Source organism: Salmo salar, chromosome ssa04 (assembly GCF_905237065.1).
Source record: "Salmo salar chromosome ssa04, Ssal_v3.1, whole genome shotgun sequence".
Classification (NCBI taxonomy): Eukaryota; Metazoa; Chordata; class Actinopteri; order Salmoniformes; family Salmonidae; genus Salmo; species Salmo salar.
In genome coordinates, this window is record NC_059445.1 from 23,335,302 (window position 1) to 23,362,143 (window position 26,842).

The window sequence follows — 26,842 nt, forward strand, 5'->3', positions numbered from 1 at the left end:
ACGGGCAGAGTCAGGCAGGTACAGAACGGCAGGCAGGCTCGGGGTCAGGACAGGCAGAATGGTCAGAACCGGGAAACTAGAAAAGAGAACTTGAGAAAGCAGGGAGACAAGAAAACACACTGGCAAGACAAGACGAACTGGCAACAAACAAACCGAGAACACTGGTATAAATACACTTGAGACAATTAGGAAGATGGGCAACACCTGGAGGGGGGTGGAGACAAACACAAAGACAGGTGAAACAGATCAGGGTGTGACTATTCCAGATAAACAACAGCGCCTGACTTTGCACAGCAAATGTGTACTGCATGATTAAAGAGTAAAAGATAAAACAGTAATTGTAGTCAATGACCAGAATCTTTGCTGGCATAGAAAGAGTCAGTTCAGAATTAGAAATTGGGTAAATGTGTGGAAAGGCATGTAATGAATGAGGTGTTTCAGTGCAGACACTATATTAAAAACACGTCTGTTTGACAGAATTTTGAATGTAGCCAACAAGTTAACCTGTATTTTGTCTTTGATTATGAAGAACATACTTTATTACATCACTTTGTAATTGTGTCTCCGTATTTATTTTCTTACAGACATACACAGACATCCATGCAGTTGCAATGAACTCCATTATTACTTAGCCACAACTATTTGTTTTTTAATTAAAAAAAATATTCAACACTGTGTTGGGTGTAATTACATTGATAGATCTAGTGAACATTGGATAAGCAACAATGAACAGCACTGGTTGGGAGTGACGCAAAGAAGTTGTCACTACAACAAGCCTTACATCAAAGTTGCATGAAGCTGCGTGGAAAGTGCTATGGACTGACCAGTTATTCAAAAGACAATCCTCTTGTGGCTAATTTACATAAGGTTGGTTAACTTACCGGTATGGACCTAAAACACATTCTTCACATTTATAAACTACCTTTTTTAGATTTATTGCTACCATGGAGTTATTTTTACTGAAGCTTTTACAGTATATCAAATAGCATGACAATGATTCACATCATATGGGTCAGACGGTCCTATACCACTTTGCCCAACATGTTATACCCCAGAGGCTGTAAATAAACCCTTTAAAGGTTGGTATGACTTGCATTATTATGATAGGGCTCTGAAACCCATAGCCGATTGGCTTCAGACTGAGCATTTCACCCTGGAAATGGCTGCCGACACTGAACTCAAGTTAGAGTTAAGGTTAGGGTTTATATTTCATGTCAGACTGTCCTATTGTCACGTCCTGACCAGTAGAGGGTGTAGTTGGGTCAGGATGTGTTGGCTGTCAGTTTTGTTGTTTTGTAAATTGCATAGTGTTCGTTTAATTAAATATGACGAACCCTAACTCCGCCGCATTTTGGTCCACTTCTTCCTCAGACAGCCGTTACAGAATTACCCACCAAACCAGGACCAAGCGGCGGAAGAGGAAGGAGCAGCAGGAGTACAGCGTGATGGACCAATAGTGACAGTACCCCCCCCCCCTCAAAGGTGCATACCCCGAAATGCACCTACACAAAACATAGAAAAAAAGAAAAAAAACGACAACAAACCAAAACAAATCCCCTAAACAAAAAAAAGGGAGGGAAGGGAGGGTGGCTGCCGGTGTTAGGTTCCCTATTTTCAGAGTAAATAACTCACGGACACTAGAGAAGCTTAACCCCTGTGCGGCCTCTGTCCCGTATGCCGGACGAACATCCAGCGAAAAACTCCTATCGACATTAGCATAACGAAATTAAAAAGAAAAAAAATTCAAATATAGGACTGTCTCATATCCTTTTATAGATTCACCTCTCCTGAATCGACCCACGTCGTCCGATTTCAAAAAGGCTTTACAGGAAAAGCAAAACATTAGATTATGTTAGAGGAGTACATGGTAAAAGTAGCCACATAGCCATTTTCCGACCAACCACATGCATCACAAATAACCAAAAAACAGCTAAATGCACCACTAACCTTTTACAAACTTCATCAGATGACACACCTAGGACATCATGTTACACAATGCATGCATTCTTTTGTTCGATAAAGTTCATATTTATATATAAAAACAGCATTTTACATCGGCGCCTGACGTTGACTAACTATTTTCCCTCATGCATCCCGGGAAACAGTGCTACAATTTACTCAATTACTATTCGAAAACATTTTTAAAATGTAATATTGTCATTCTAAGATGTATAGATGAATATCTCTTGAAAGCACCTGTAATACCAGATTTAAAAATAACTTTACTGGGTAATCACACTTTGCGATAAAAGGGGATGCGATACTCAGAAAATTAGCTAGTAAATACAGCTCGGCGCCATCTTGGAACAATCGCATATCACATCTAATCTTGTATAATATTGTCAATAATCCCTTAACTTTAGTTGTCTTCATCAGAAAGCACTTCCAGAAATCCCAGGTCCACAACAAATGTATTTTCGTTCGAAAAAGACCATCCTTTATGTTCCATTAGCTTGCTGTTGTTAGCGCGTCTGAAGGCTGTATCCAAAACCATCGTCGGCCGCGGGACAGCAATTTCGAAAAAAACAAACATTTTGTCCCCCATTTAGGTTCGTTCAAACATGTCAAACGTTGTATAACATAAATCTTCAGGGCCTGTTTCAACAAGAGAGCCAATAAGATTCGAGGGGGACGATTGCATTGTGTTTCAAAACGTTTCGAAAGGAGGGGGTAGACAGGGGCGCCGGCGTCATAATGGTGATGGCCCTCCTCCTGTGACCAATTTCAACAGACTCTCATTCTGTCAGTTTCCACAGTAGAAGGCTCAAACCACTTTGTAAAGACTGGGGACATCTAGTGGAAGCAATAGGAAGTGCTCAATGAACCATAGCTCACGGTGTGATTAATAGGGAAAGATGTGAAGTTGAGTCCACAATTCAGAATTCCACTTCCTGTTTCGATCGGTCTCGGGGTTTTGACTGCCATATGAGTTCTGTTATACTCACAGACACCATTCAAACAGTTTTAGAAACTTTAGGGTGTTTTCTATCCACAAGTATTAATTATATGCATATCCTAGCTTCTGAGTTTGTGTAGTAGGCCGTTTAAAATGGGCACGAATTTTTTTCAAAATGCGCTGTGGCGCCCCCTATCCTAGGGTAAGTCCAAGAGGTTAACCAAGTTTAATTCTTCCCAAAGGGTCGATACAGCTGCATTCAGACAAAAACATGTTTCCACCACCACAAGTATATACTATATATTCCAATTTAGACACTCCTTCTTCTCTCCAATCCTTACATCTTATGGTTCGACAGGAAGAGGGTAATAGGGTAATAATCCATAATTTCTCCCTTCAGGGGATCGATCTGACCTGGCCTCAACCCCTCCTTCGCCTAATCCACAGATGTCCATCATTTTCCCCTATAGCAATTCTGTGACTTCCTCCCGTCCACCCAACACATTCCAAAGCCATCTGGCTCCTACAGATAACCATTAACTTCTGATGTAAAAACCAGTCTCTATCACTCCTTAGATACTATATTATTACTTCTGATCTATCATGTCTCTAGTATAGCAATGCTCAAAGTTTCACCAAGAATCCAACAATGGTGTGCGTGCTTGTCAGACTGATGGATAATCAGAACAGGATAGAGCACACAAAAACACTTTCAAATGTTCATAGATGACCAGCAGGGTCAACACTCTAGGGTCAGATGGCTTTCATGTTTAAGGAAGGTAAGGTTTATGGGTGGGGTGGGTTTTGGGGGCTAGTACCTTTCCGTTCACCTTCCCACCCATGGGCCAGACAACACTCAATCATAGGACTGACAGAAGTGCGAAGTCTTCAGCCTAGACTTGAAGGTTGAGACTGAGTCTGATTCTCTCACATTGGCAAACCATTCCATAAAGAGGAGCTCTGTAGGAGAAAGCATTGCCTCCAGCTACTGAAGCCCTGTTTCCAATTCATCTGATTGAATTAGCAGAAAATGATCATTATATTAACAAAAATGATGAGCAAAACACATGGAATCTAACCTGGAATGCTGTTTAGCAGCACCATCAACTCTTCCTTTGCCTCGGTTTCCTCCTCAATACTTAACCTGTTGGGGCAAGGGGGCAGTATTTTCACGGCCGGATAAAAAATGTACCCGATTTAAACTGGTTACTACTCCTGCCCAGAAACGAGAATATGCATGTAATTAGTAGATTTGGATAGAAAACACTCTGAAGATTCTAAAACTGTTTGAATGGTGTCTGTGAGTATAACAGAACTCATATGGCAGGCCAAAACCTGAGAAGATTCCATGCAGGAAGTGCCCTGTCTGACAATTTGTTGTCCTTCTGTTGTATCTCTATCAACATTACAGCATCTGTGCTGTTACGTGACACTTTCTAAGGCTTCCATTGGCTCTATAAAGCGTTCAGAAAGCGGAATGACGTGTCTCCTGTCTCTGGGCAAAGTACAGCAGCAGAGTTTGTAAGTGGCCTGCCTGGGGACAGTGAGACTGAGATGCGAATTCACGAGACTTCTCCATTTTTTTCTTTCAGTCTTTGAATGAATACAACGTTGTCCGTTTGGAATATTATTGCTATTTTACGAGAAAAATAGCATAACAATTTATTTTAAACAGCGTTTGACATGCTTCTAAGTACGGTAATGGAATATTTTGATTTTTTTTGTCACGAAATGCGCTCACGCGTTACCCTTCGGATAGTGTCCTGAACGCATGAACAAAACGCAGGTATTTGGATATAACTATGGATTATTTGGAACCAAAACAACATTTGTTGTTGAAGTAGAAGTCCTGGGAGTGCATTCTGACGAAGAACAGCAAAGGTAATCCAATTTTTCTAATAGTAATTCTGAGTTTAGGTTGCCCCAAACTTGGTGGGTGTCAAATTAGCTAGCCTGTGATGGCCGAGCTATGTACTCAGAATATTGCAAAATGTGCTTTCACCGAAAAGCTATTTTAAAATCTGACATAGCGTTTGCATAAAGGAGTACTGTACCTATAATTCTTAAAATAATTATGTATTTTGTCAGCGTTTATCATGAGTAATTTAGTAAATTCACCGGAAGTTTTCGGTGGGTATGCTAGTTCTGAACATCACATGCTAATGTAAAAAGCAGTTTTTTTATATAAATATGAACTTGATTAAACAAAACATGCATGTATTGTATAACATAATGTCCTAGGAGTGTCATCTGATGAAGATCATCAAAGGTTAGTGCTGCATTTAGCTGTGGTTTTGGTTTTTGTGACATATATGCTTGCTTTGAAAATGGCTGTGTGATTATTTTCGGCAGGGTACTCTCCTGACATAATCTACAGTTTTGCTTTCGCTGTAAAGCCTTTTTGAAATCGGACAACGTGGTTGGATTAACGAGAGTCTTATCTTTCAAATGGTGTAAAATAGTCATATGTTTGAGAAATTGAAGTTATAGCATTTTTGAGGTATTTGTATTTCGCGCCACGCGATTCCACTGGCTGTTGACTAGGGTGGGACGCTAACGGCCCACTGGCCCAGAGAGGTTAACCTCTGCCGACGGAGTTGTATTGCTGGTACTATAACGTATGAAGGTGAAGATACATTTCATAGATTGTTTAAAATCCATCAGCATTTTATTTTGAATAATACTTAACTGATTTCCAGTTATACATTTATTTATACCTTGCTTCTTCCTGACCCTGGCTGCGTAGTAGAGGAGGGCATCGGTGAGGGTGTCATCTCTTTTGTGATCTTCCCTAATTTTCTAAGGTAGGACCACAACCTCTCCATCTGTTCTCTGTCAGCAAGCCCACTGCCAGTCACATACCTGGTACCATCATTGACCTGAAATGTAAAGTACAATTAGAAACCATAATGAGCATTACAATGGGTGATGATGATTAATTAAAGGACAAATTACAACTAGCTGTTTCATAATACTGTTAGGGCAACTGTCTGCAACTAAAAGTAATTGATGTTTAACAGAATAAATTATAAAGAAAATAATGTATTTATTACCTGACAGTCAGCATCATGGGCATAGGCATGAAAGGCTGGCATTGTAAATGTGGTGTCCACCATCAGATTGGGACTGTTTTTCTAAATGTCAAAATAATTGAGTGTAGGAGCAGTTATTTGTGAACTTTTGTGTAAAATATAACTTTTGATTACAAAGCAGGTATGGAGCAATCCGTTTCAAGCCATTCATTAAACCATATCAAGTGATTCATGAATCTCTTACTACAGCATAGTGGTTAAATATTAAATGCATTATCTAATGTACTGTAATAGCTAACATATGTTGATCTATCAATTTGACCTGTAAATGAGGCTTCAGCTGGCATGCAATGTCATAGTGAAGAAACGTTGTGATGTTTGGTCCCTGCATTGCTTTCAGGTCCACCAGCAGGAACATTTGCAAGCCTGAAATGACAGTTCAACATCAGTCATCGTAGCCAATGTTATATATAACTAAAATACATCAGTTATACATCTGAAGCCTCCCATCCATTCATCCATCAACATACTTCTTTCCTCGCTTCAGGTTCAGGAACTTCAGCAGATGCCTGTGCCTGCAAGCCATCCCAAACACACCAGTTATGTCCAGTTTCTGGGTTTTGGATCGCAGCACATCACCGGCTTGAAATCCTGGGCACCCCTGTAAAATGAAGTGAAAAAATAATGATTGAAAAAAGTCACATTCACTAATAAGTTCATGTTTCATCTAACCTGTTCCAACTTCCCCACAAAAAAATATGGACAGAATACTCCAATGCTAGAGTTGCATCACCAAGGCTTCTCCTGATTTCAATCAAACCTTTAACTTCTCCAACATTAGCCCAGCTGTTGGTTATACACACAAACACATGTCACACAAGTCACACAGAAGAGGGCTCGTGAAACTAACTGATTGTGAGATACATCCCATTCTTCAAAATCCAGTATACCTCAGTTGGTGTGTCTGATGCTCCTCCTACAAAGCAGTTGACTTTGTCTTGGTCACAAAAGAACCGCCCAGCATGTTTGGGACCCTTAATGTTGGTCCCAGACAATCTTTTTTGGGGAAAGCCCAAATAGGGCATCAGCGGCAATAATTTGATGACTGTTTTCCTTTAAGATAAAAATGCAAATAATTAATTAAACACAATTATTAGGGATACAGGGAATGGACATTTGCAAGGGTATTACTTAAACCCTTGTGCTCATTGGGAAACATATGTCATTTACCCTGTAGTTTCTTCGTGAATGTATCTGTTATCGGTAGTATCCACTAAGCAGATGATTGGTCCACCTAGCTTTACCAGAGCCTCGTTATCCCACATGTTGTGGATCCAGACAAGCCTTCATGGCAAACGTAGCGGCCTGGGTGGCTAAGTCACCCACAAAACTTTGCCCTGTCTGTCAATCCCGTACTTTACCTGTTTCCACCTCCCATGACTTGGGCGAAGGGTTGTTTTTTTGAGGCTTGCAAATCGTATTACTGCATAACTTTACTACTGTTTGGCAAGGCAATGATAAAAGATATATGAGAAAGACAACTAAGGTTGGATATATTACCCCTCATCAATGATGAACAACACTGAATGCAAAAAAGAGTCCTAGCTTACTGAGACTTTATAGCTGTTCCTTAAATGTTATCATTGACATACCTGTGGACAGAGAGGACACTTTGTGCCAACTTCCTGACAGTCTCTCGTTCAAACTGCCAGTGTTTGAACTCCTCAAATGACTAATTTGTGAGCTTCCAGTAGAGCTCAACTGTCTGTAGAGAGATTTTGTTTTGAACTACTCACACTGCACAAAAGACACTTGTTTTATTTCCAATTTCAAATACAATAACTACCTTCCAGCATGCATTGGATTCATGGATAGCGAAGGTAATCCCCCTCAAATACATCCCACACTACAGGTGCGGGGCTGCAAACTACAAATTCCAGAAAATGATGTCATGGCTTTAGAAGCTTCTGATAGGCTAATTGACATCATTTGAGTCAATTGGAGGTGTACCTGTGGAAGTATTTCAAGGCCTACCTTCAAACTCTTTGCTTGACATCATGGGAAAATCAAAATAAATCAGCCAAGACTTCAGAAACAAATTAGAGACCTCCACAAGCCTGGTTCATCCTTGGGAGCAATTTCCAAACGCCTGAAGGTACCACGTTCATCTGTACAAACAGTGGTAAGCAAGTATAAACACCATGGGACCACGCAGCCGTCATACCACTCAGGAAGGAGACGCCTTCTGTCTCCTAGAGATGAACGTGCTTTGGTGCGAAAAGTGCAAATCAATCCCAGAACAACAGCAAAGGACCTTGTGAAGATGCTCTTTGGCATAATGACCATCATTATGTTAGGAGGAAAAAAGGGGGGCATGGGGGTGGCAGCATCATGTTGTGGGGGTGATTTGCAGCAGAAGGGACTGATGCACTTCACAAAATAGATGGCATCATGAGGAAAGAAAATTATGTGGATATATTGAAGCAACATTTCAAGACATCAGTCAGGAAGTTAAAGCTTGGTTGCAAATGGGTCTTCCAAATGGACAATGACCCCAAGCATACTTCCAAAGTTGTGGCAAAATGGCTTAAGGACAACAAAGTCAAGGTATTGGAGTGGCCATCACAAAGCCCTGACCTCAATCCCATAGAAAATTTGTGGGCAGAACTGAAAAGCGTGTGTGAGCAAGAAGGCCTACAAACCTGACTCAGTTACACCAGCTCTGTCAGGAGGAATGGGCCAAAATTCACCCAACTTATTGTGGGAAGCTTGTGGAAGGCTTCCCTGAAATGTTTGACCCAAGTTAAACAATTTAAAGGCAATGCTACCAAATACTAATTGAGTGTATGTAAACTTCTGACCCACTGGGAATGTGATGATATGAATAAAAGCTGAAATAAATCATTCTCTCTACTGTTATTCTGACATTTCACATTCTTAAAATAAAGTGGTGATCCTAAATGACCTAAGACAGGGAATTTTTCTCTCTGATTAATTGTCAGGAATTGTGAAAAACTGAGTTTAATTTTATTTGGCAAACGTGTATGTACACTTCTGACTTCAACTGTAGATAACTACAGTATACTAAGTACAATACAGTACAGTAGTTGCCATAGCAGCAAAGAGCCAATTCAGTTTTCATCAACAGTCGTATGGCTTGGAGGGAGAAACCTTTAGCCAGAAGTTGACAGGTTTGTTGACATAACATAAAATACATTACCTTCCATAACTCCAACTGGTGGACAATGTTAAGGGTGCTGTTTGTTCTCACAGCACGTGGCACAGAAATATTTATCTGAGCCACAATCGAATATAGGGAATCTAAAGACAGTTATGGGTAGGAAGTTGTGCTTCTCATGGACATTAAGTAGTCTGAAATGCCTTCAGAGACAGGTGATGACACATCTTTGGGCTTCAACAAGCATGGGACAGGAACATTTTAGGCATCTTGGCAAATGGATGATTATTGTTGGAAATGTTATAAGGTACCATGTAATACTTCTCTAGTCCAGTGGTTCTCAACCTTTTTTGGTCATTGTAGGCCCAATCACATCTTGCTCTGCCCATAGTGCCCCCAAAGCACGCCTTCATATGCATTTTAAATGTAGGCATATCATATGAAATTAGTCTTTGTAAGTACCCACATTGGATATTGGTTCCTGCTTATAAGAATGGTGTAAGCATTGGCTAGAGAGAGTTTAAATCCATGCGAGAAAGTTTACTATTGCATACTTCAGGAAAAATATGTGTCACATCCTGACCAGTTAAAGGGGTTGTTTGTTATTGTAGTTTCGGGGTTTTTGGTGTATGTTCTATATTTTCTATTTCTATGTTGGGGTTTTGGCCCGACCTCCAATTAGAGGCAGCTGGTTGTCGTTGCTTCTAATTGGAGGCCATATTTAAGTGGGTTGGTTTTCTTTTGTGTTTGTGGGTGGTTGTTCCTTGTATAGTCCTTGTATAGTCTGATCACCTTACGGGACTGTTTTCGTCGTTAGTTTTTGTTGGTTTTTTCCTTCTAATAAAAAGAAGATGTTCACTATACCTGCTGCAGTTTGGTCCACTCCTGTCACGTCCTGACCAGTAGAGGGTGTAGTTGGGTCAGGACGTGGCAGAAGGGAGTGTGTGTGTTTTATTGTTTCATTGATTTTGGCCGTGTGACTTCCAATCAGGCACAGCTGTAGAGGGTTGTGGTTGATTGGGAGTCACACATAAGTTGCCTACGTTTCCTTTGTGTTTCGTGGGTAATTGTGCTTGTTATTGTGGTTGCACCTGACAGGACTGTGTTGGCTGTCAGTTTTTTTTGGGGTGAATTGCATAGTGTTCGTGTATTAAATATGACGAACCCTAACTCCGCCGCATTTTGGTCCACTTCTTCCTCAGACAGCCGTTACAACTCCTTACGACGACCGTTACAATATGGAGATTTAAGACAGAGACAGGAGATGCAGCCCCCCCCCCAAAAAAAAGGAGACGCAGCCAAAGAAATTAGACATAGCCTAACACTGAAAACAGGAAATGACACCATGACATGGTTCCCAGGAAATTTGGGCCGAAAAGACTGCTAATGCAAAATTGCAAATCCTTTTAAATTGATTACATATTCAGATCGAAATGTGCTGAATAAATGTTCTCCCCTACTATGGGTTATATTAGCAGGCTATCCAGGGGTAAAAACATTTATAATCCAGTACATTAGCTTTGTAAATCATATTTTTTTAAATAATGTGATTGCGTACCTTTGACGAAGGGAAAGGACATCAGAAGATCTTCTAGTTTTAGTTACTACACATTAAATATGGTAATTGCCTCCACCAACGTTTACGGGGTGTATAACAGCCATGGTTGAGGCTTTTTGTTTACTCGGGAATTACCATATAAAACGTTGATTTGAAACTTCTGACTAACTAGTGGGTCAGGCGGCACTCCACTGTCTGATTCATATCGCGTGATTTGTGATGATTGTTCTCGATTATATCGGCTGATTGGTTTTGTATGCGGTGAAGTTGAACATGTGCTCTTTGAGGAAAATTTTTAAATTAGGTTACACTACTCAAAAGGCACCTAATTGCTGTAATGACCCAGGTTTCAGAGAAATGAATATGAGATGAATTTACTTTTGTAAAACATTATTCTATGTAAATACAGTTGTATTTGATTTGAATAATGATATAATGGTCAAACAGTACATGGCACGACTTCTGCCGAAGTCGATGCCTCTCCTTGTTCGGGCGGTGTTTGGCGGTGGACGTCGCCGGTCTTCTAGCCATCGCTGATCAATTTTTCATTTTCCATTTGTTTTGTCTTGTTTTCCCACACACGTGGTTCTCATTTCCCTCATTATGTGTTGTGTATTTAACCCTCTGTTCCCCCCATGTCTTTGTGTGGTATTGTTTATTGTAAGTGCATGCGCACATATGTGTGACTGGTGTGCGTCGGGTTATTGTACCCATATATCGTATTTTCTTATGCCGTTGGTTTTTACTATTAAACTGCTCCGGCTATTTACCAAGTTCTGCTCTCCTGCGTCTGACTTTCCTGCCACCAGTTACGCACACCTTACAGTACAGTACAGGCTGTTGTTCAAAGTGTTGATGTGGTGAGACTGATGTTATTGATACATTCAACATTTTGTACTAAACATTTTAAATAAAAAACAACTAATTAACTAATCATGTCCTTTATTAGAAACATACACACACACACACACACACACACACTTACACACGTATGCCGTGTTCATGTGCTAGTCAGAACTAGGAAACTCAGACATTTCTGACTTGCTAATTGGTTGAACGCGGCACATATATAATAACAGTTTCCTAGTTCCGACTAGTGTGGCAATAAATATTGCAGGTGAAATTGTTGGGGAAAAATAACAAAAAAATGTGGCAAGATGTGAAACATCTGAAAACAAGGCCCTTTATCTAAATAAAAACATTAACAATTTCCTACAACACATAATGGATGGGGAATATCGAAGACATGACCTCATATATGCCTAGTATACATTTGTAAGAAAATAAATATTTCACTTTGACCATAAGAAATTAGGTTAAAAAAATTATGATGTGTACGATGCCTCTGTCTATATGCCCTTGGCCAGGGGGGAAAGTCTTAAGAGTATCCAGTCTGCTCCAGGAGTTCATCCAGCTCCAGATTACGGATGATACTGATCAGCCCCTTACTGATGCGATAGGTGTGCTGGGGGTCAAAAGCACCTCTGTAATGATCATGTTGGGTCACGTAGATCTTGTCCAACACCAGGTCTGACTTGAGGCTAATGATAATTCGGTCTATGTTGCTGTCGTCATTTTGTCTTGTGTGGTTTTCGCTGACATAATCCGGCATGTTCTTAGATCGTGGGCCTTTCAGATTTCCCACTTGGTAGTACGGTAAACCCTGGTCTCGTAGCAGTTGGTTACGTTGGCCATCATGCTCCACTATGTTGTCAAAGAAGCGGTGAAAGCCAAACACCTTCTTCTTGGGGTTTCGCACTGTCACCATTTCACCCTTTATGTTGATTTTGACGTAGTCATGGGCGAACCAGTGAAGGAGATGAAGGCCGTGTCTAGGCCGGGGTCTACCAAAGCCAGACGTTTGGAGGTGATCAATTTCTTTCAGTGTCTTCATGGTTATAATATACTCTAGAAAAGAGGGGGGGCAAGGTGGAAAGATGGAGGGAGAGAGAAAGAGAGAATAAGAGTGGCTTTTCTTATCAAAAACTATGAGCGAAACATTTATTTAACTGTCTGGACCTATAGAAAGAGGACACACACTTTTCTGTCATTGTCTCTATGGAGAAAATGGTTTGCATCCTCTTCTCAACATGACAGAAACACACACTAACTAGAGGTGGACTTCACCCTTATGGTTCTTTTGCTGTTCTGCCTATCTGCCCTTCCATGGAAATCTGAACAATAAAAGGGATATAATCAAATGTGTGGGCAACGGCATGACAGTCAAATTTCATCTGGCCCTTAAAACTAGAGGAGTAGTATAATTTCTCTGGACCATGCATCCAGGAGGGTACCGGCACAGGTGCTCATGCCTGAAGGCAGCATGCCCACCGGGTTAGTGAATGGTGGGTACCCCAAGTCAGGTGGCTGAGACCCTAGCAGGGCGGGAGGCCTAGGGCCTGACAAGGCAGGTGACTCATAGCCAGCTAATACTAAGGGTACAAACTGCTGGAGACTTGGAGCCTAACTGGGCATGAGACATATAGTAGGGCCTAGGACTAGAACAGGACACTACGGGCAGACTGAAGGTGTGGGCTGCAAATATACTGAGGGACTGTGGACCTATGGAACAGGTAGCCTAGTAACTGGACAGAAGACAATTCGATAGGGTGAGATGGTTTTCATCATCGATGGCAGATCAGTATTGGGGTTATGGTAATCTGAGGCTAGATCTGTGGGTAATGTGAATGTATCCCAGTTGGGTTACTATTTATTAATCCACATAAAATTATAAATAAAAATCCTAATACAAAATCCCCTCTCCCTTTCATATTTTAGCCGTCGTTAAAAAGGTGATCACGTGATCAACCTTCTTAGCCTGAATTGTGATGTCCTCAAGAGGACTGCCAAGGAATTTGCATTTCAATACAGACTTCACCGCTAGCAGAAAATGTTATATGTACTATAATACATGGTGAGAGTGTAGTTCTAGTGTTTTTTGCAACAACCTTCCCTGAGAATGTTGCAGGATAGTTGCTTGGCTTTGGAACATTTAAGGAACTTCACACAAAAAGCGAGGTAGGCTTACTTTAAAAACAATTTTATTCAAAGGTGGCTACTGTTCATTATTGGAAAGAAAACATTAAGGCCATTCATTGCCTACATTGCCTACGTTCAGCCACGGAGTTGTGGCTGGACAACAACAACATCAACAAACAGCTGGCTGGTTATAAGATGGACCGGCAGGATAGAACAGTGACGTCTGGTAAAGCAAAGGGCGGCGGTCTATGTATTGTTGACAACAACAGCTGGTGCACGATATCTAAGGAAGTCTCGAGCTACTGCTCACCTGAGGTAGAGTTTCTCATGATAAGCTGCAGACCACACTATCTACCTAGAGAGTTTTCATCTGTGTTCTTTGTAGCTGTTTACATACCACCACAGTCAGAGGCTGGCACTAAGATAGCATTGAATGAGCTGTATTCCGCCATAAGCAAACAAGAAAAAGCTCACCCAGAGGCGGCGCTCCTCTTAGCCGGGGACCTAAATGCAGGCAAACTTAAATCAGTTTTACCAAATTTATATCAGCATGTTAAATGTGCAACCAGAGGGAACATAACTCAACTATACTCCACACACAGACGCCCTCCATTTGGCAACTCTGACCATAATTCCATCCTCCTGATTCATGCTTACAAGCAAAAATTAAAGCAGGAAGCAACAGTGACTAGATCAATTAAAAAGTGGTCAGATGAAGCAGATGCTAAGCTACACGACTGTTTTGCTAGCACAGACCGGAATATAATATATATTCCTCCAATGGCATTGAGGAGTACACCACATCTGTCATTGGCTTCAACAAAAAAGTGCATCGATGACGTCGTCCCCACAGTGATCCTACGTACATACCCCAACCAGAAGCCATGGATTACAGGCAACATCCGCACTGAGCTAAAGGCTAGAGCTGCCGCTTTCAAGGAGCGGGACTCTAACCCGGAAGCTTATAAGAAATTCCGCTATGCCCTCCGACAAACCATCAAACAGGCAAAGCATCAATACAGGACTAAGATCGAGTCCTACTACACCGGCTCTGATGCTCGTTGGATGCAGGGCATGCAAACCATTACAGACTACAAAGGGAAGCACAGCCGAGAGCTGCCCAGTAACACAAGCCTACCAGACGAGATAAATTACTTCTATGCTCGCTTCGAGGCAAATAACACTGAAAAATGCATGATAGGACCAGCTGTTCCGGAAGACTGTGTGATCACGCTCTCTGCATCTGATGTAAGATCTTTAGACAGGTCAACATTCACAAGGCCGCAGGGCCAGACGGATTACCAGGACGTGTACTGCGAGCATGCGCTGACCAACTAGCCAGTGTCTTCACTGGCATTTTCAACCTCTCCCTGTCCGAGTCTGTAATACCAACATGTTTTAAGCAGACCACCATAGTGCCTGTGCCCAATAACACTGAGGTAACCTGTCTAAATTACTACCGACCCGTAGCACTCACGTCTGTAGCCATGAAGTGCTTTGAAAGGCTTGTCATGGCTCACATCAACACCATTATCCCAGAAACCCTAGACATTTACGTCATTTGGGCAGACGCTCTTATCCAGAGCAACTTACAGTAGTGAATGCATACATTTCATGCATTTAAAATGTTTTTTTTTTTTTGTACTGGTCCCCCGTGGGAATCGAACCCACAACCCTGGCGTTGCACACACCATGCTCTACCAACTGAGCCACAGGGAAGACCCACTCCAATTTGCATACCGCCCCAACAGATCCACAGATGACGCAGTCTCTATTGCACTCCACACTGCCCTTTCCCACCTGGACAAATGGAACATCTACAGTTGCAGTCGGAAGTTTACATACACTTAGGTTGGAGTCATTAAAACTCATTATTCAACCACTCCACAAATTTCTTGTTAACAAACTATAGTTTTGGCAAGTCAGTTAGGACATCTACTTTGTGCATGCACAAGTAGTTTTTCCAACAATTGTTTACAGACAGATTATTTCACTTATAATTCAATGTATCACAATTCCAGTGGGTCAGAAGTTTACATACACTAAATTGACTGTGCCTTTAAAGAGCTTGGAAAATTCCAGAAAATTATGTCATGGCTTTAGAAGCTTCTGATAGGCTAATTGACATCATTTGAGTCAATTGGAGGTGTCCCTGTGAATGTATTTCAAGGCCTACCTTCAAACACAGTGCCTCTTTGCTTGTTATCATGGGAAAATCAAAGGAAATCATCAAAGACCTCAGAAAAAAAAGTTGTAGACCTCTACAAGTCTGGTTCATCCTTGGGAGCAATTTCCAAATGCCTGAAGGTACCACGTTCATCTGTACAAACAATAGTACGCACGTATAAACACCATGGGACCATATAGCCGTCATACCGCTCAGGAAGGTGACGCGTTCTGTCTCCTAGAGATGAACGTACTTTGGTGCGAAAAGTGCAAATCAATCCCAGAACAACAGCAAAGGAGTTTGTGAAGATGCTGTTTGGTATAATGACCATCGTTATGTTAGGAGAAAAAAGAGGGAGCATGGGGGTGGCAGCATCATGTTGTGGGGGTGATTTGCTGCAGAAGGGACTGATGCACTTCACAAAATAGATGACATCATGAGGAAAGAAAATTATATGGATATATTGAAGCAACATTTCAAGACATCAGTCAGGAAGTTAAAGCTTGGTTGCAAATGGGTCTTCCAAATGGACAATAACCCCAAGCATACTTCCAAAGTTTTGGCAAAATGGCTTAAGGACAACAAAGTCAAGGTATTAGAGTGGCCATCACAAAGCCCTGACCTCAATCCCATAGAAAATTTGTGGGCAGAACTGAAAAGCGTGTGTGAGCAAGAAGGCCTACAAACCTGACTCAGTTACACCAGCTCTGTCAGGAGGAATGGGCCAAAATTCATCCAACCTATTGTGGGAAGCTTGTGACAGGCTACCCGAAATGTTTGACCCAAGTTAAACAATTTAAAGGCAATGCTACCAAATACTAATTGAGTGTATGTAAACTTCTGACCCACTGGGAATGTGATAATATAAATAAAAGCTGAAATAAATCATTCTCTCTACTATTATTCTGACATTTCACATTCTTAAAATAAAGTGGTGATCCTAAATGACCTAAGACAGGGAATTTTTTCTCTGATTAATTGTCAGGAATTGTGAAAAACTGAGTTTAATTTTATTTGGCAAAGGTGTATGTACACTTCTGACTTCAACTGTAGATAACTACAGTATACTAAGTACAATACAGTACAGTAGTTGCCATAGCAGCAAAGAGCCAATTCAGTTTTCATCAACAGTCGTATGGCTTGGAGGGAGAAACTGTCTCTGAGCATGGTGCTGCTACACTTGATGCTCTGATACAGTTTACAAGATGGTAAAAGAGCCAGATGTCTTATTTTGCCACACTTACCTTACCGCTGCAGGGAACTCTAACGTTTATAGAAACTGAACTGTATCTACATGATCAACATTTTTGACTGGGAAGCATTTGTTTTTAGCCAGAAGTTGACAGGTTTGTTGACATAACATAAAATACATTACCTTCCATAACTCCAACTGGTGGACAATGTTAAGGGTGCTGTTTGTTCTCACAGCACATGTGACACAGAAATATTTATCTGAGCCACAATCCCCCACAGCGACATAGCAGCTCAACCTCCTCCAAAACTATTTTTATACTGGTGGAAGAGGTGCGTCACTACAACTGGGCACAACTTCTGCTGCAGAGGGAACCGGCTCTGCTCCCTAGAGAGTAGTGACAATTGTTACTGAGTGGACTATCCTGGTTAAATTAAGTTGAACAGAACTGAACAGAGCAACTTTCTCACCGATCCAAGTTGGTGGCAAGGGTGTACGTGCTATCACGCCTCTAGTCAGGTCTCTGTAAACCAACGTGGCTATTTTTCTTCTGAAAGATGGCATCTGTAAAGAAAAACAAGACAATGACAACTAAGTTTGTTTATTCTAAATGAAGATATACTATTAATTACATTTAAATGATCTGATACATAGGACACATGATTATCTACTGTATCATAATGCATGACTAGTGGAGTTACTTTGCTTACACTCAAATATTTTCTTATAGGGAATCTAAAGACGGGTAGGAAGATGTGCTTCGCATGGACATTAAGTACCGTAATTTCCGGACTATTAAGCGCACCTGAATATAAGCCACACCCACTGAATAAAAAAAAAAATTATTTAGAACATAAATAAGCCGCACATGTCTATAAGCCGCAGGTGCCTACCGGTACATTGAAACAAATGAACTTTACACAGGCTTTAACGAAACAGGGCTTGTAACAAAAATAAATAGGCTTTAACGAAACATGGCTTGTCACAAAAATAAATGGGCTTTAACGAAACACGGCTCGTAACAAAAATAAATAGGCTTTAACGAAACACGGCTTGTAACAAAAAATACAAAATTAGCAGTAAACAGTAGCCTACCAAGAAAGTCATTGGTCACCATCTTCCTTCTCCTGTGCACTGAAACCATCTCCTTCGGTGTCGGAGTTGAATAGCCTCTGAATTGCTTCATCCGATATTGGATCGTTTTCATTGTCGCTCTCGTCACTTTCATCCGGAGGCAAATCCCCCGCTGAGCCCTCTTCAACACGCAGCATTCCAGCCTTTCGAAACCCGTTGATGATAGTGGATTTTTTTACAATGCTCCACGCTGTCAGGACCCACTGGCAGACTTGACCATAAGTTGCTCTTCGCATGCGGCCCGTTTTAGTGAAGGATTTCTCCCCACTTGTCATCCAAGCCTCCCGCTGAACACGGAGCGCCACCTTAAATGCACGATTTACACTGATGTCGAGTGGCTGCAAATACTTTGTTGTACCCCCAGGAATCAGGGTGACAAAATGACTACCGTAATCAGAATGATGGGAAGTTTGAGAGCGCTCGATTTAATCTAAACAGTAAACAAAAATAGTTGTTTGACCTTAACCCATTCGGCAATTTCATTGGTCTAATGAAAGCTTCATGCCGCCCAAAATCTGAGCACGTCACAGAATGTGTTTTTTTGAGAAAAAAATTTGAAAGCGGGAAAAATTCATATATTAGCCGCGTCATTGTTTAAGCCGCGACGTTCAAAGCCTGGGAAAAAAGTTGCGGCTTATAGTCCGGAAATTACGGTAGTCTGAAATGCCTCCAGAGACAGGCGATGACACATCTTTGGGCTTCAACAAGCATGGGACAGGAACATTTTGGCATCTTGGCAAATGGATGATTATTGTTGGAATTGTTATAATGTACCATCTATTACTTGTGTAATACCCTTGTTTTAACCAGGTATTGAGTTTATTTGTTATAATTAATTGGTTATATATTTAAAAGATGATTGAATTGCTCCTAAACTGTAATGTTGTTAATGCATTATGCTTTTGAAGAAATATTTATTTAATGTATAAGTGAATAGTCTGGTTTACTTTTAAGTTTAAGTTTTGACCAATAAGGTCGTTTGTTAATAAGTTGTGGCCAATGGGAGTTGACCTGGTTAACGGGAGGCCTGGGAAAAAAGAGAGGGAAAAAGACGTTGATGAAAGGATGGACGTTTTACCTCAGGACTGTTGGTAAAGAAAAATTATAAAAGAAGACGACAGAACTAGAACAAAACCCATACCTACTAAGACATGAAGGGAAATACATATTTTATTTTATAAAAGAGTTATAATTTTGTTTAAACTTAGTAAAGCCTGAAGCTATCGTCTCGTCGTGGAGCTATTTGCCAGCCTAGAGATTAGCCAAGCATCGAGTGACACCGGGAGACAATTGCTTGGGAAGCTTAACATGCTGTTGAGAGACTCTGCATAAGTTAATATTGTGAGAGTCATATTCGAGCCTGGTGAGAGGGTTACCCTTGCCTAGTCCAGTGGTTCTCAGACTTTTTTGGTCATTTGGCCCAATGACATCTTGCTCTGCCCATAGTGCCCCCAAAGCACGCCTTCACGTTGATTTGAAACTTCTGACTAACTAGTGGGTCAGGCGTCGCTCCACTGTCTGATTCATATCGCGTGATTTCTGATGATTGTTCTCGATTATATCGACTGATTGGTTTTGTATGCGGTGAAGAGGAAAAATGTAAAATGATATTACACTACTCAAAAGGCACCTAATTGCTGTAATGACCCAGGTTTCAGAGACATTTGATTATTAGATGAGATTAATTTACTTTTGTAAAACATTATTCTATGTAAATAAAGTTCTATTTGATTTGAATATCGATATAATGGTCAAACAGTACAGTACAGGCTGTTGTTCAAAGTGTTGATGTGGTGAGACTGATGTTATTGATACATTCAACATTTTGTACTAAACATTTAAATAAAAAACAACTAATTAAGTAATCATGTCCTTTATTTGAAACAAACACACACACACTTTCACACGCATGCCGTGTTCATGTGCTAGTCGGACCTAGGAAACTCAGACATTTCTAACTTGCTAATTGGTTGAACGCGGCACATGTATAATAACAGTTTCCTAGTTCCGACTACTGTGGCAATAAATATTGCAGGTGAAATTGTTGGTGAAAAATAGCAAAACACGTGGTAGGATGTGAAACATCTGAAAACAAGGCCCTTTATCTAAATAAAAACATTCACAATTTCCTACATAATGGATGGGGAATATCGAAGACATGATGTCATACCCATGCCTAGTATACATTTGTAAGAAAATAAATATTTCACTTTGACCATAAGAAATTAGGTAAAAAAAATAATTATGTGTACGATGCCTCTGTCTATATGCCCTTGGCCAGGGGGGAAAGTCTTAAGAGTATCCAGTCTGCTCCAGGAGTTCATCCAGCTCCAGATTACGGATGATACTGATCAACCCCTTACTGATGCGATAGGTGTGCTGGGGGTCAAAAGCACCTCTGTGATGATCATGTTGGGTCACGTAGATTCTGTCCAATACACGGTCTGACTGCATGCTGATGATGATCCGGTCTATGTTGCTGTCGTCATCGTGTCCCGTGTGGTTTTTGCGGACATAACGTGGTAGGTTCCTAGACCCAGGGGCATTCAGATTGCCCACTTCGTAGTATGGTAAACCATGGTCTGGTAGCAGTTGGTTACACTGGCCATCATGCTCCTCTATCTTGTCAAAGAATTGGTGGAAGCCAAACACCTTCTTCTCAGGGTTGCACACTGTCAACATTTCACCCATTTTGTTGAATTTGACGTAGTTGTGGGCGAACCAGTAAAGGAGATGAAGACCGTGTCTAGGTCGGGGTGTACCAAAGCCAGATGACTGGAGGTGTCTCATTTCATTAAGTGTGGCCATGGAGGAAGGACAAGGAAGTGAGTATCCAGTCTGCTCCAGGAGCTCATCCAGCTCCAGATTACGGATGATACTGATCAACCCCTTACTGATGCGATAGGTGCGCTGGGGGTCAAAAGCACCTCTGTGATGATCATGTTGGGTCACGTAGATCCTGTCCAATACACGGTCTGACTGGAGGCTGATGATGATCCGGTCTATGTTGTTGTCGTCATTGTGTTCTGTGTGGTTTTTGCGAACATCACGCGGTAGGTTCTCAGAACCAGGGGCATTCAGATTGCCCACTTGGTAGCACGGTAAGTCCTGGTCTGGAAGCAGTTGGGTGTCGAAGAAGCGGTGGAAGCCGAACGCCTTCTTCTTAGGGTTGCGCACTGTCACCATCTCGCTGTCGTTGTTGAATGTGACATAGTCGTTGGAGAACCAGTGAAGGAGTTGAAGGCCGTGTCTGGGTAGGGGTCTACCAAAGCCAGACGATTGGAGATGATCAATTTCGTTCAGTGTCTCCATGGTTATGATTTACTCTAGAAAGGAGGGAGGGCAAGGTAGAAAAGGTGGAAAGATGGAGAGGGAAAGAGAGAATAAGAGTGGGTTTGCTTGTCAAAGAGTATGAGCAAAACATTTATTTAACTGTTCCAAGTGAAAGAGGACACACACTTTTCTGTCATTGTCTCTACAGAGTGGTCATTGAGAAAATGGTTTGCATCCTCTTCTCAACACGACAGAAACACACACCACTAACTAGAGGTGGACTTCACCCTCATGGTATCTTTGCTGTTCTGCCTATGTGCCCTTCCATGTAAATCTGAACAATAAAAGGGATATAATCAAAGGTGTCTGCAAAGGGAGGACAGTCAAGTTGCACCTGACTATAAAACTAGAGGAGCAGCATAATTTCTCGTGAACATGCATAGATGCCAGGAGGGTACCGGCTTAGGTGTACATGCCTGAAGGCAGCAGGCCCACCGGATCAGGAAATGGTGGGTACACCAAGTCAGGTGGTTGAGACCCTAGCAGGACAGGAGGCCTAGGACCTCACAAGGCAGGGGACTCATAGCCAGCTACTACTAAGGCCACAAACTGCTGGAGACTTGGAGCCTAACTGGGCATGAGACATACAGTAGGGCCTAGGACTAGAACAGGACACTACGGGATCTGTTTCAAGTTTTAATGTCACATGCACAAGTACAGTGAAATGCCTTGCTAACTGTCTTCAAATCGAACGAGGGACTGTGGACCTATGGAACAGGTAGCCTAGTAACTGGACAGAAGCCAATCTGATAGGGTGAGATGTTTTTCATCATCGATGGCAGATCAGTATTGGGGTTATGGTAATCTGAGGCTAGATCTGTGGGTAATGTGAATGTATCCCAGTTGGGTTACTATTTATTAATCCACGTATAATTATAAATAAAAGTCCTAATACAAAATCCCCTCTCCCTTTCATATTTTAGCCGTAATTAAACAGGTGATCACGTGATCAACCTTCTCAGCCTGAAATGTGATGTCCTCAAGAGGAATTTGCATTTCAATACAGACTTCTCAGCTTGCACAAAATGTTCTTAGAACAACAAAACGTGGCGAGAGTGTTGTTGTCCTATGGTTATTTTGCAAACATCCTTCCCTGGGAATGTTGAAGGATAGTGGCTTGGCTTTGGTACATTCTCAGCACATTTAAGGAACTTAACAAAAAAAGCTGGGTAGGTGTACTTGTAAAACAATTCGAAAACATTTAGGCCTACATTGTTGTCTTCAATCAGTCAAGCCTCATTGCAAGATACCGTCTTTGAGCCAACCTTGAACGTCTTGTCCAACTAGGCTAATAAAACAACCAAAACTTTCTGTAACCAACCAGCTTACTTCCTTATGGCCATCATTATCCAGAAGACAGGTTTACAATTGTACATTGATGCCAAATAAATAATTCAAATTGACCACTTACCTATTTTGAATCAAGTATATTCAATGTTCATGAACTGGTAATATGCTAGGCTGCCATGGAGTTACAATTGTATAGCAATAGTTTCACTTTTAGCCTGCCCAGTTGTTTATATGCAGAATGTAGACGTGTCCTAACCACTCCCCAAAGTTCCAAGGGCAGAAAGCCAAGGCTATTTAACACTATAATGTCCTAATATTATTTTGTAAACATTTTTTTGTTGTTGCCGACTCTCAACTAAAATCACAGTTTATCAGTATGCTTAGTAACACAATATACAAACTCCAATTAGTTAATTGGATCTGAAAATAATTTCAATACATGAATTGAAATGGCTTGCGTTCAACTGTCCAAAATTAAATTCAAGCCGGTAATCACAATACATTTCATAGAATGCTGAAAACGATGAGCAGTGCCAACCTTTTCAAACCTTGTAATTATTTTAAAGCAACCACACTGTGGTTTGTATTTTTCATGAATCCCCTCTAGAGAGAGTACCGGTACGTTAACATATACACATTCATTTAGAATCAACTCAGTATTTAAGACATGAGTCATACTTTCAATGCCACATATTCTTTAGATTCAGAGATGTCTCTGACGTAAGAGGTACATGGAATGCTGAAAACCAACCTTTGATTCAATCATTTTAATTCTTGTGCCATTTCCATGTCACACAGTTACAAAACTTGACCTGAAAGAGGACAAACTGTACTAACAGGTTCTTCGTTGTCACACGGACACATGAGAGAATCAATGCCTCAGGGCAGGTAATGCAAACAACATATTTTGCATTGCCTGCCCTGAATCATTCATTCTTTCATGTGTCAGTGTGACAACGAAGAACCTGTTTAGCAGAATAAGGCAACAGTGTAAAATCCTGTTTAATTCCAGTACTATAAACAGTATTTTATCAACACAGAAGTTATACAGTGTTATGCTTGAATGTTTTTAGTTGAGCTACATCTAATGACAATGCTTTCCTTTCAAATTACACAACTGGATTGGTAACTATGGGCGTTCACTTAACGCCTCCTGCAACACCCAAATTTGCAAAGCTGCTGGTTATAGGCACAGTGTGTCATTCTAAAACTTGTTTTGCGAAGAGGTGCTGAAGGGGAATATATATATTCTCAGATTAACGTGTATTCCAACATCAAAAATGTAGTCCTATATTCTGATGTGACATGTTGAGAATTACTCTCTCCATTTCATGATGCGTCTTTCCACAATAATCCTTTTTAGTCCGAAGAATAGAATATATTTTTCTATAAAATATCCTGATGGATATTTTTTTAAAGGGGGTTTTAAAGTAAGAGTATGTCAGAGAAATTCTATAGGAAGAGAGACTGCAGATTTTTCAAACAACAATTTTGTCTGTGCAGATTAAGATAGTTGTCGTTGCAACCGTTTTCTGTTCCTTCCTGCATGTTTCCACACATCTAAATTCCTGTAGATTGTTAAAACAGAATGTCACATACTGCAGTCGTACCCCAAAGGACTCTTATCTGAACTCCCAGACTTATGACTAAGTCACACGACAACTTGTATCAGTAAAAATACTAACATAACATAATAGACCATTCTCTAAGTAAAAACAGCATAGTACTGTATGTCTAATTAAACAGTATAGTATGTAATTAATATTTCATTTCCACCCCAAGTATTATTTAAACAATGATATTAACTGGCCAACGACATCCTTTTTTTGTGTGTTTTTTTCTCTCTCAGATAAATCAAGTGCATCAATCAACAGGGCAATATAAAATCTAAACAATCTCAAATCAAATGACCATACAAAACAGGACAGATAAATAGAGGAGGGAGGGGTTGGAAAGAGGATACAAACCCGATTTATGGTAAGGAAGAGAGTATTGGAGATATTGCGTAGATGGAAGAATGCTGTCCGGGAGCTGGTTTTCATGTGGGGTTCGAAAGAGAGGGAACTATCCAGGGAGACACCGAGGATTTTGACTTGTGTTTACAGAGGGACAGAGGAAACCATCTGTGGTGATGCTTGGAGAGAATGGATTGGAGCAGATGAGCATGACCGCTGTCTTGTTGCTGTTGAGTTTGAGAAGTCCAGAAGGCAGCTGACGAGGGAGGTGGGAGGGAGAGTGGGTTTGGTGGAGAGGTAGAGCTGGGAGTTATCCAGATAGCAGTGGAAGTGAACTTTTTGATGTTGCAAAATTGTCCAATTCACACACTTATCAAGAGAACATCCCTGGTCATCCCTACTACCTGATCTGGCAAACACACTAAACACAAATGCTTTGTTTGTAAATTATGTCTGAGTGTTGGAGTGTGCCCATGGCTATCTGTAAATAAAAAAAATTTAAAAGGTGCCGTCTGGTTTGCTTAATATAAGGAATTTGAAATGATTTGTGCTTTTACTTTTGACACTTAAGTACATTTCATCAATTACATTTACTTTTGATACTTAAGTATATTTAAAACAAAATACTTTTAGACTTTTACTCAAGTAGTATTTTACTGGGCGACTTTCCCTTTTACTTGAGTCATTTTCTATTAAGGTATCTTTACTTTTACTCAAGTATGACAATTTATTATTTTTTCCACCACTGGTTATTTTATGCCCAATAATGGTATCTCTACAGCCTTATAATGTTTCAATGTATATGTTACTGTATAACGGATATATCATATTATTATATTAATTATTTTAAAAATTTTACATGAGCACACTCACATTTCTGTTGAATGCATTCAGTTGTGCAACGGACTAGGTATCCCCCTTTCCCTTTCCTTTTCCATAGTAACCTTCCAACGAAATGTTTGTTCTTATCTATCCCAGCTCACAACTGCTGGGGGCGCTGTTATCTGTTTCTTGGCTCAACCTCTGACAAACACAAACGAAGAAGACAACACGGAAGTAGGATGGAAGGGACATTTGTTTTGTTTTTACAACAGGCACATTCATTGCGTAGACGCAGTGAACTGAATACCGAACTCTCAGTCCTCTGAAGATGGCTAAACTACAGTCTTTGAGTGTGTTTATTAGTGAGCGTTTAATGGTGGCTGCAGTGGAGAGTTTTGATGTAGTAGAGAAAGTGGTAATGGAATATCGCGAAGAGATTTCCCGATCTCAACAGGAGAATGACCGGTTTCAGAGACTGCTGCGGGTCACACCCAAGATAAAAAATATGTAGAATAGACTCCCAACAGTTCTTGTTCGCTGTCTCTGAGGAGGAGGTTACCCCTGAGCAGCTGCACTATGAGCAGGAGAGCCCCAGTCTGGGACAGGAGGACCCAGAGCCCACACAAATTAAAGATGAACACGAAGAAACCGTGACCAGTCAGGATGTAGGACAACTTCAAGGGCTGAAGGCTGACATCATAGAGTTCATATTCATTCCTCCCGATGTTAAAAGTGAATGTGATCAGGAGGATCAACTTCAGTCCTTGACTTTTCCCCAGACGTTGGAGTACAGAGAGAGTGACTAAACCAGTGAATCTAAAACATTTTGTCACTGTAACCCACCTTGCCAATCCCTGTGTCCCTCCAGATAATCAAGAAAATGCCTCCAGCCACAGATCAGCCGAAAGCAGCGATCCAGTAGGACTTCGCATCAGCCGACCATTGGATCCCAACCCACCGTTGAAGAAACCCAGCCCTAAACCCAGCACCATGTCTAAAAAACACAAGGGGAACCTAAATGAGCATATAAAGACTCATACTGGAGAGAAACCATTTAGCTGTGGACACTGCGGTATAAGCTTCAATCCCAAGGGGATCTTTCACAGGCATATTCTTACTCATACACGAGAGACATTATTTAACTGGTGACTGTGAGAAAAGTTTCAAGGAGAAGGGAGACCTAACCAAACATATAATGATTCACACAGAAGAGAAACCTTTAAGCTGTGGCGATTGTGGAAAATGCTTCAGACACAGGGGACATCTGAACAGACACATACAGACTCACACACGAGAAACATTATTT

At 41.0% G+C, this 26,842-nt stretch overlaps 2 protein-coding genes across 2 annotated transcripts; both read right to left on the bottom strand.

The window, feature by feature from the left end:
* Positions 1–11,610: 11,610 nt before the first annotated feature.
* Positions 11,611–17,843, bottom strand: LOC123742429 (uncharacterized). Its single transcript, XM_045716666.1, has 2 exons — positions 17,473–17,843; positions 11,611–12,572 (listed from the first exon to the last, which is right to left on the bottom strand). The coding sequence occupies exons 1-2, from the start codon at positions 17,564–17,566 to the stop codon at positions 12,043–12,045; spliced, it is 624 nt and encodes a 207-aa protein (XP_045572622.1). The 5' UTR covers positions 17,567–17,843; the 3' UTR covers positions 11,611–12,042.
* A 2,150-nt stretch (positions 17,844–19,993) lies between these two features.
* LOC106602549 (uncharacterized) lies at positions 19,994–23,024 on the bottom strand. Its single transcript, XM_014195231.2, has 2 exons — positions 22,881–23,024; positions 19,994–21,462 (listed from the first exon to the last, which is right to left on the bottom strand). Exon 2 carries the CDS (start codon positions 21,446–21,448, stop codon positions 20,429–20,431), a length of 1,020 nt encoding a protein of 339 aa, XP_014050706.1. The 5' UTR covers positions 21,449–21,462; positions 22,881–23,024; the 3' UTR covers positions 19,994–20,428.
* Positions 23,025–26,842: the final 3,818 nt, after the last annotated feature.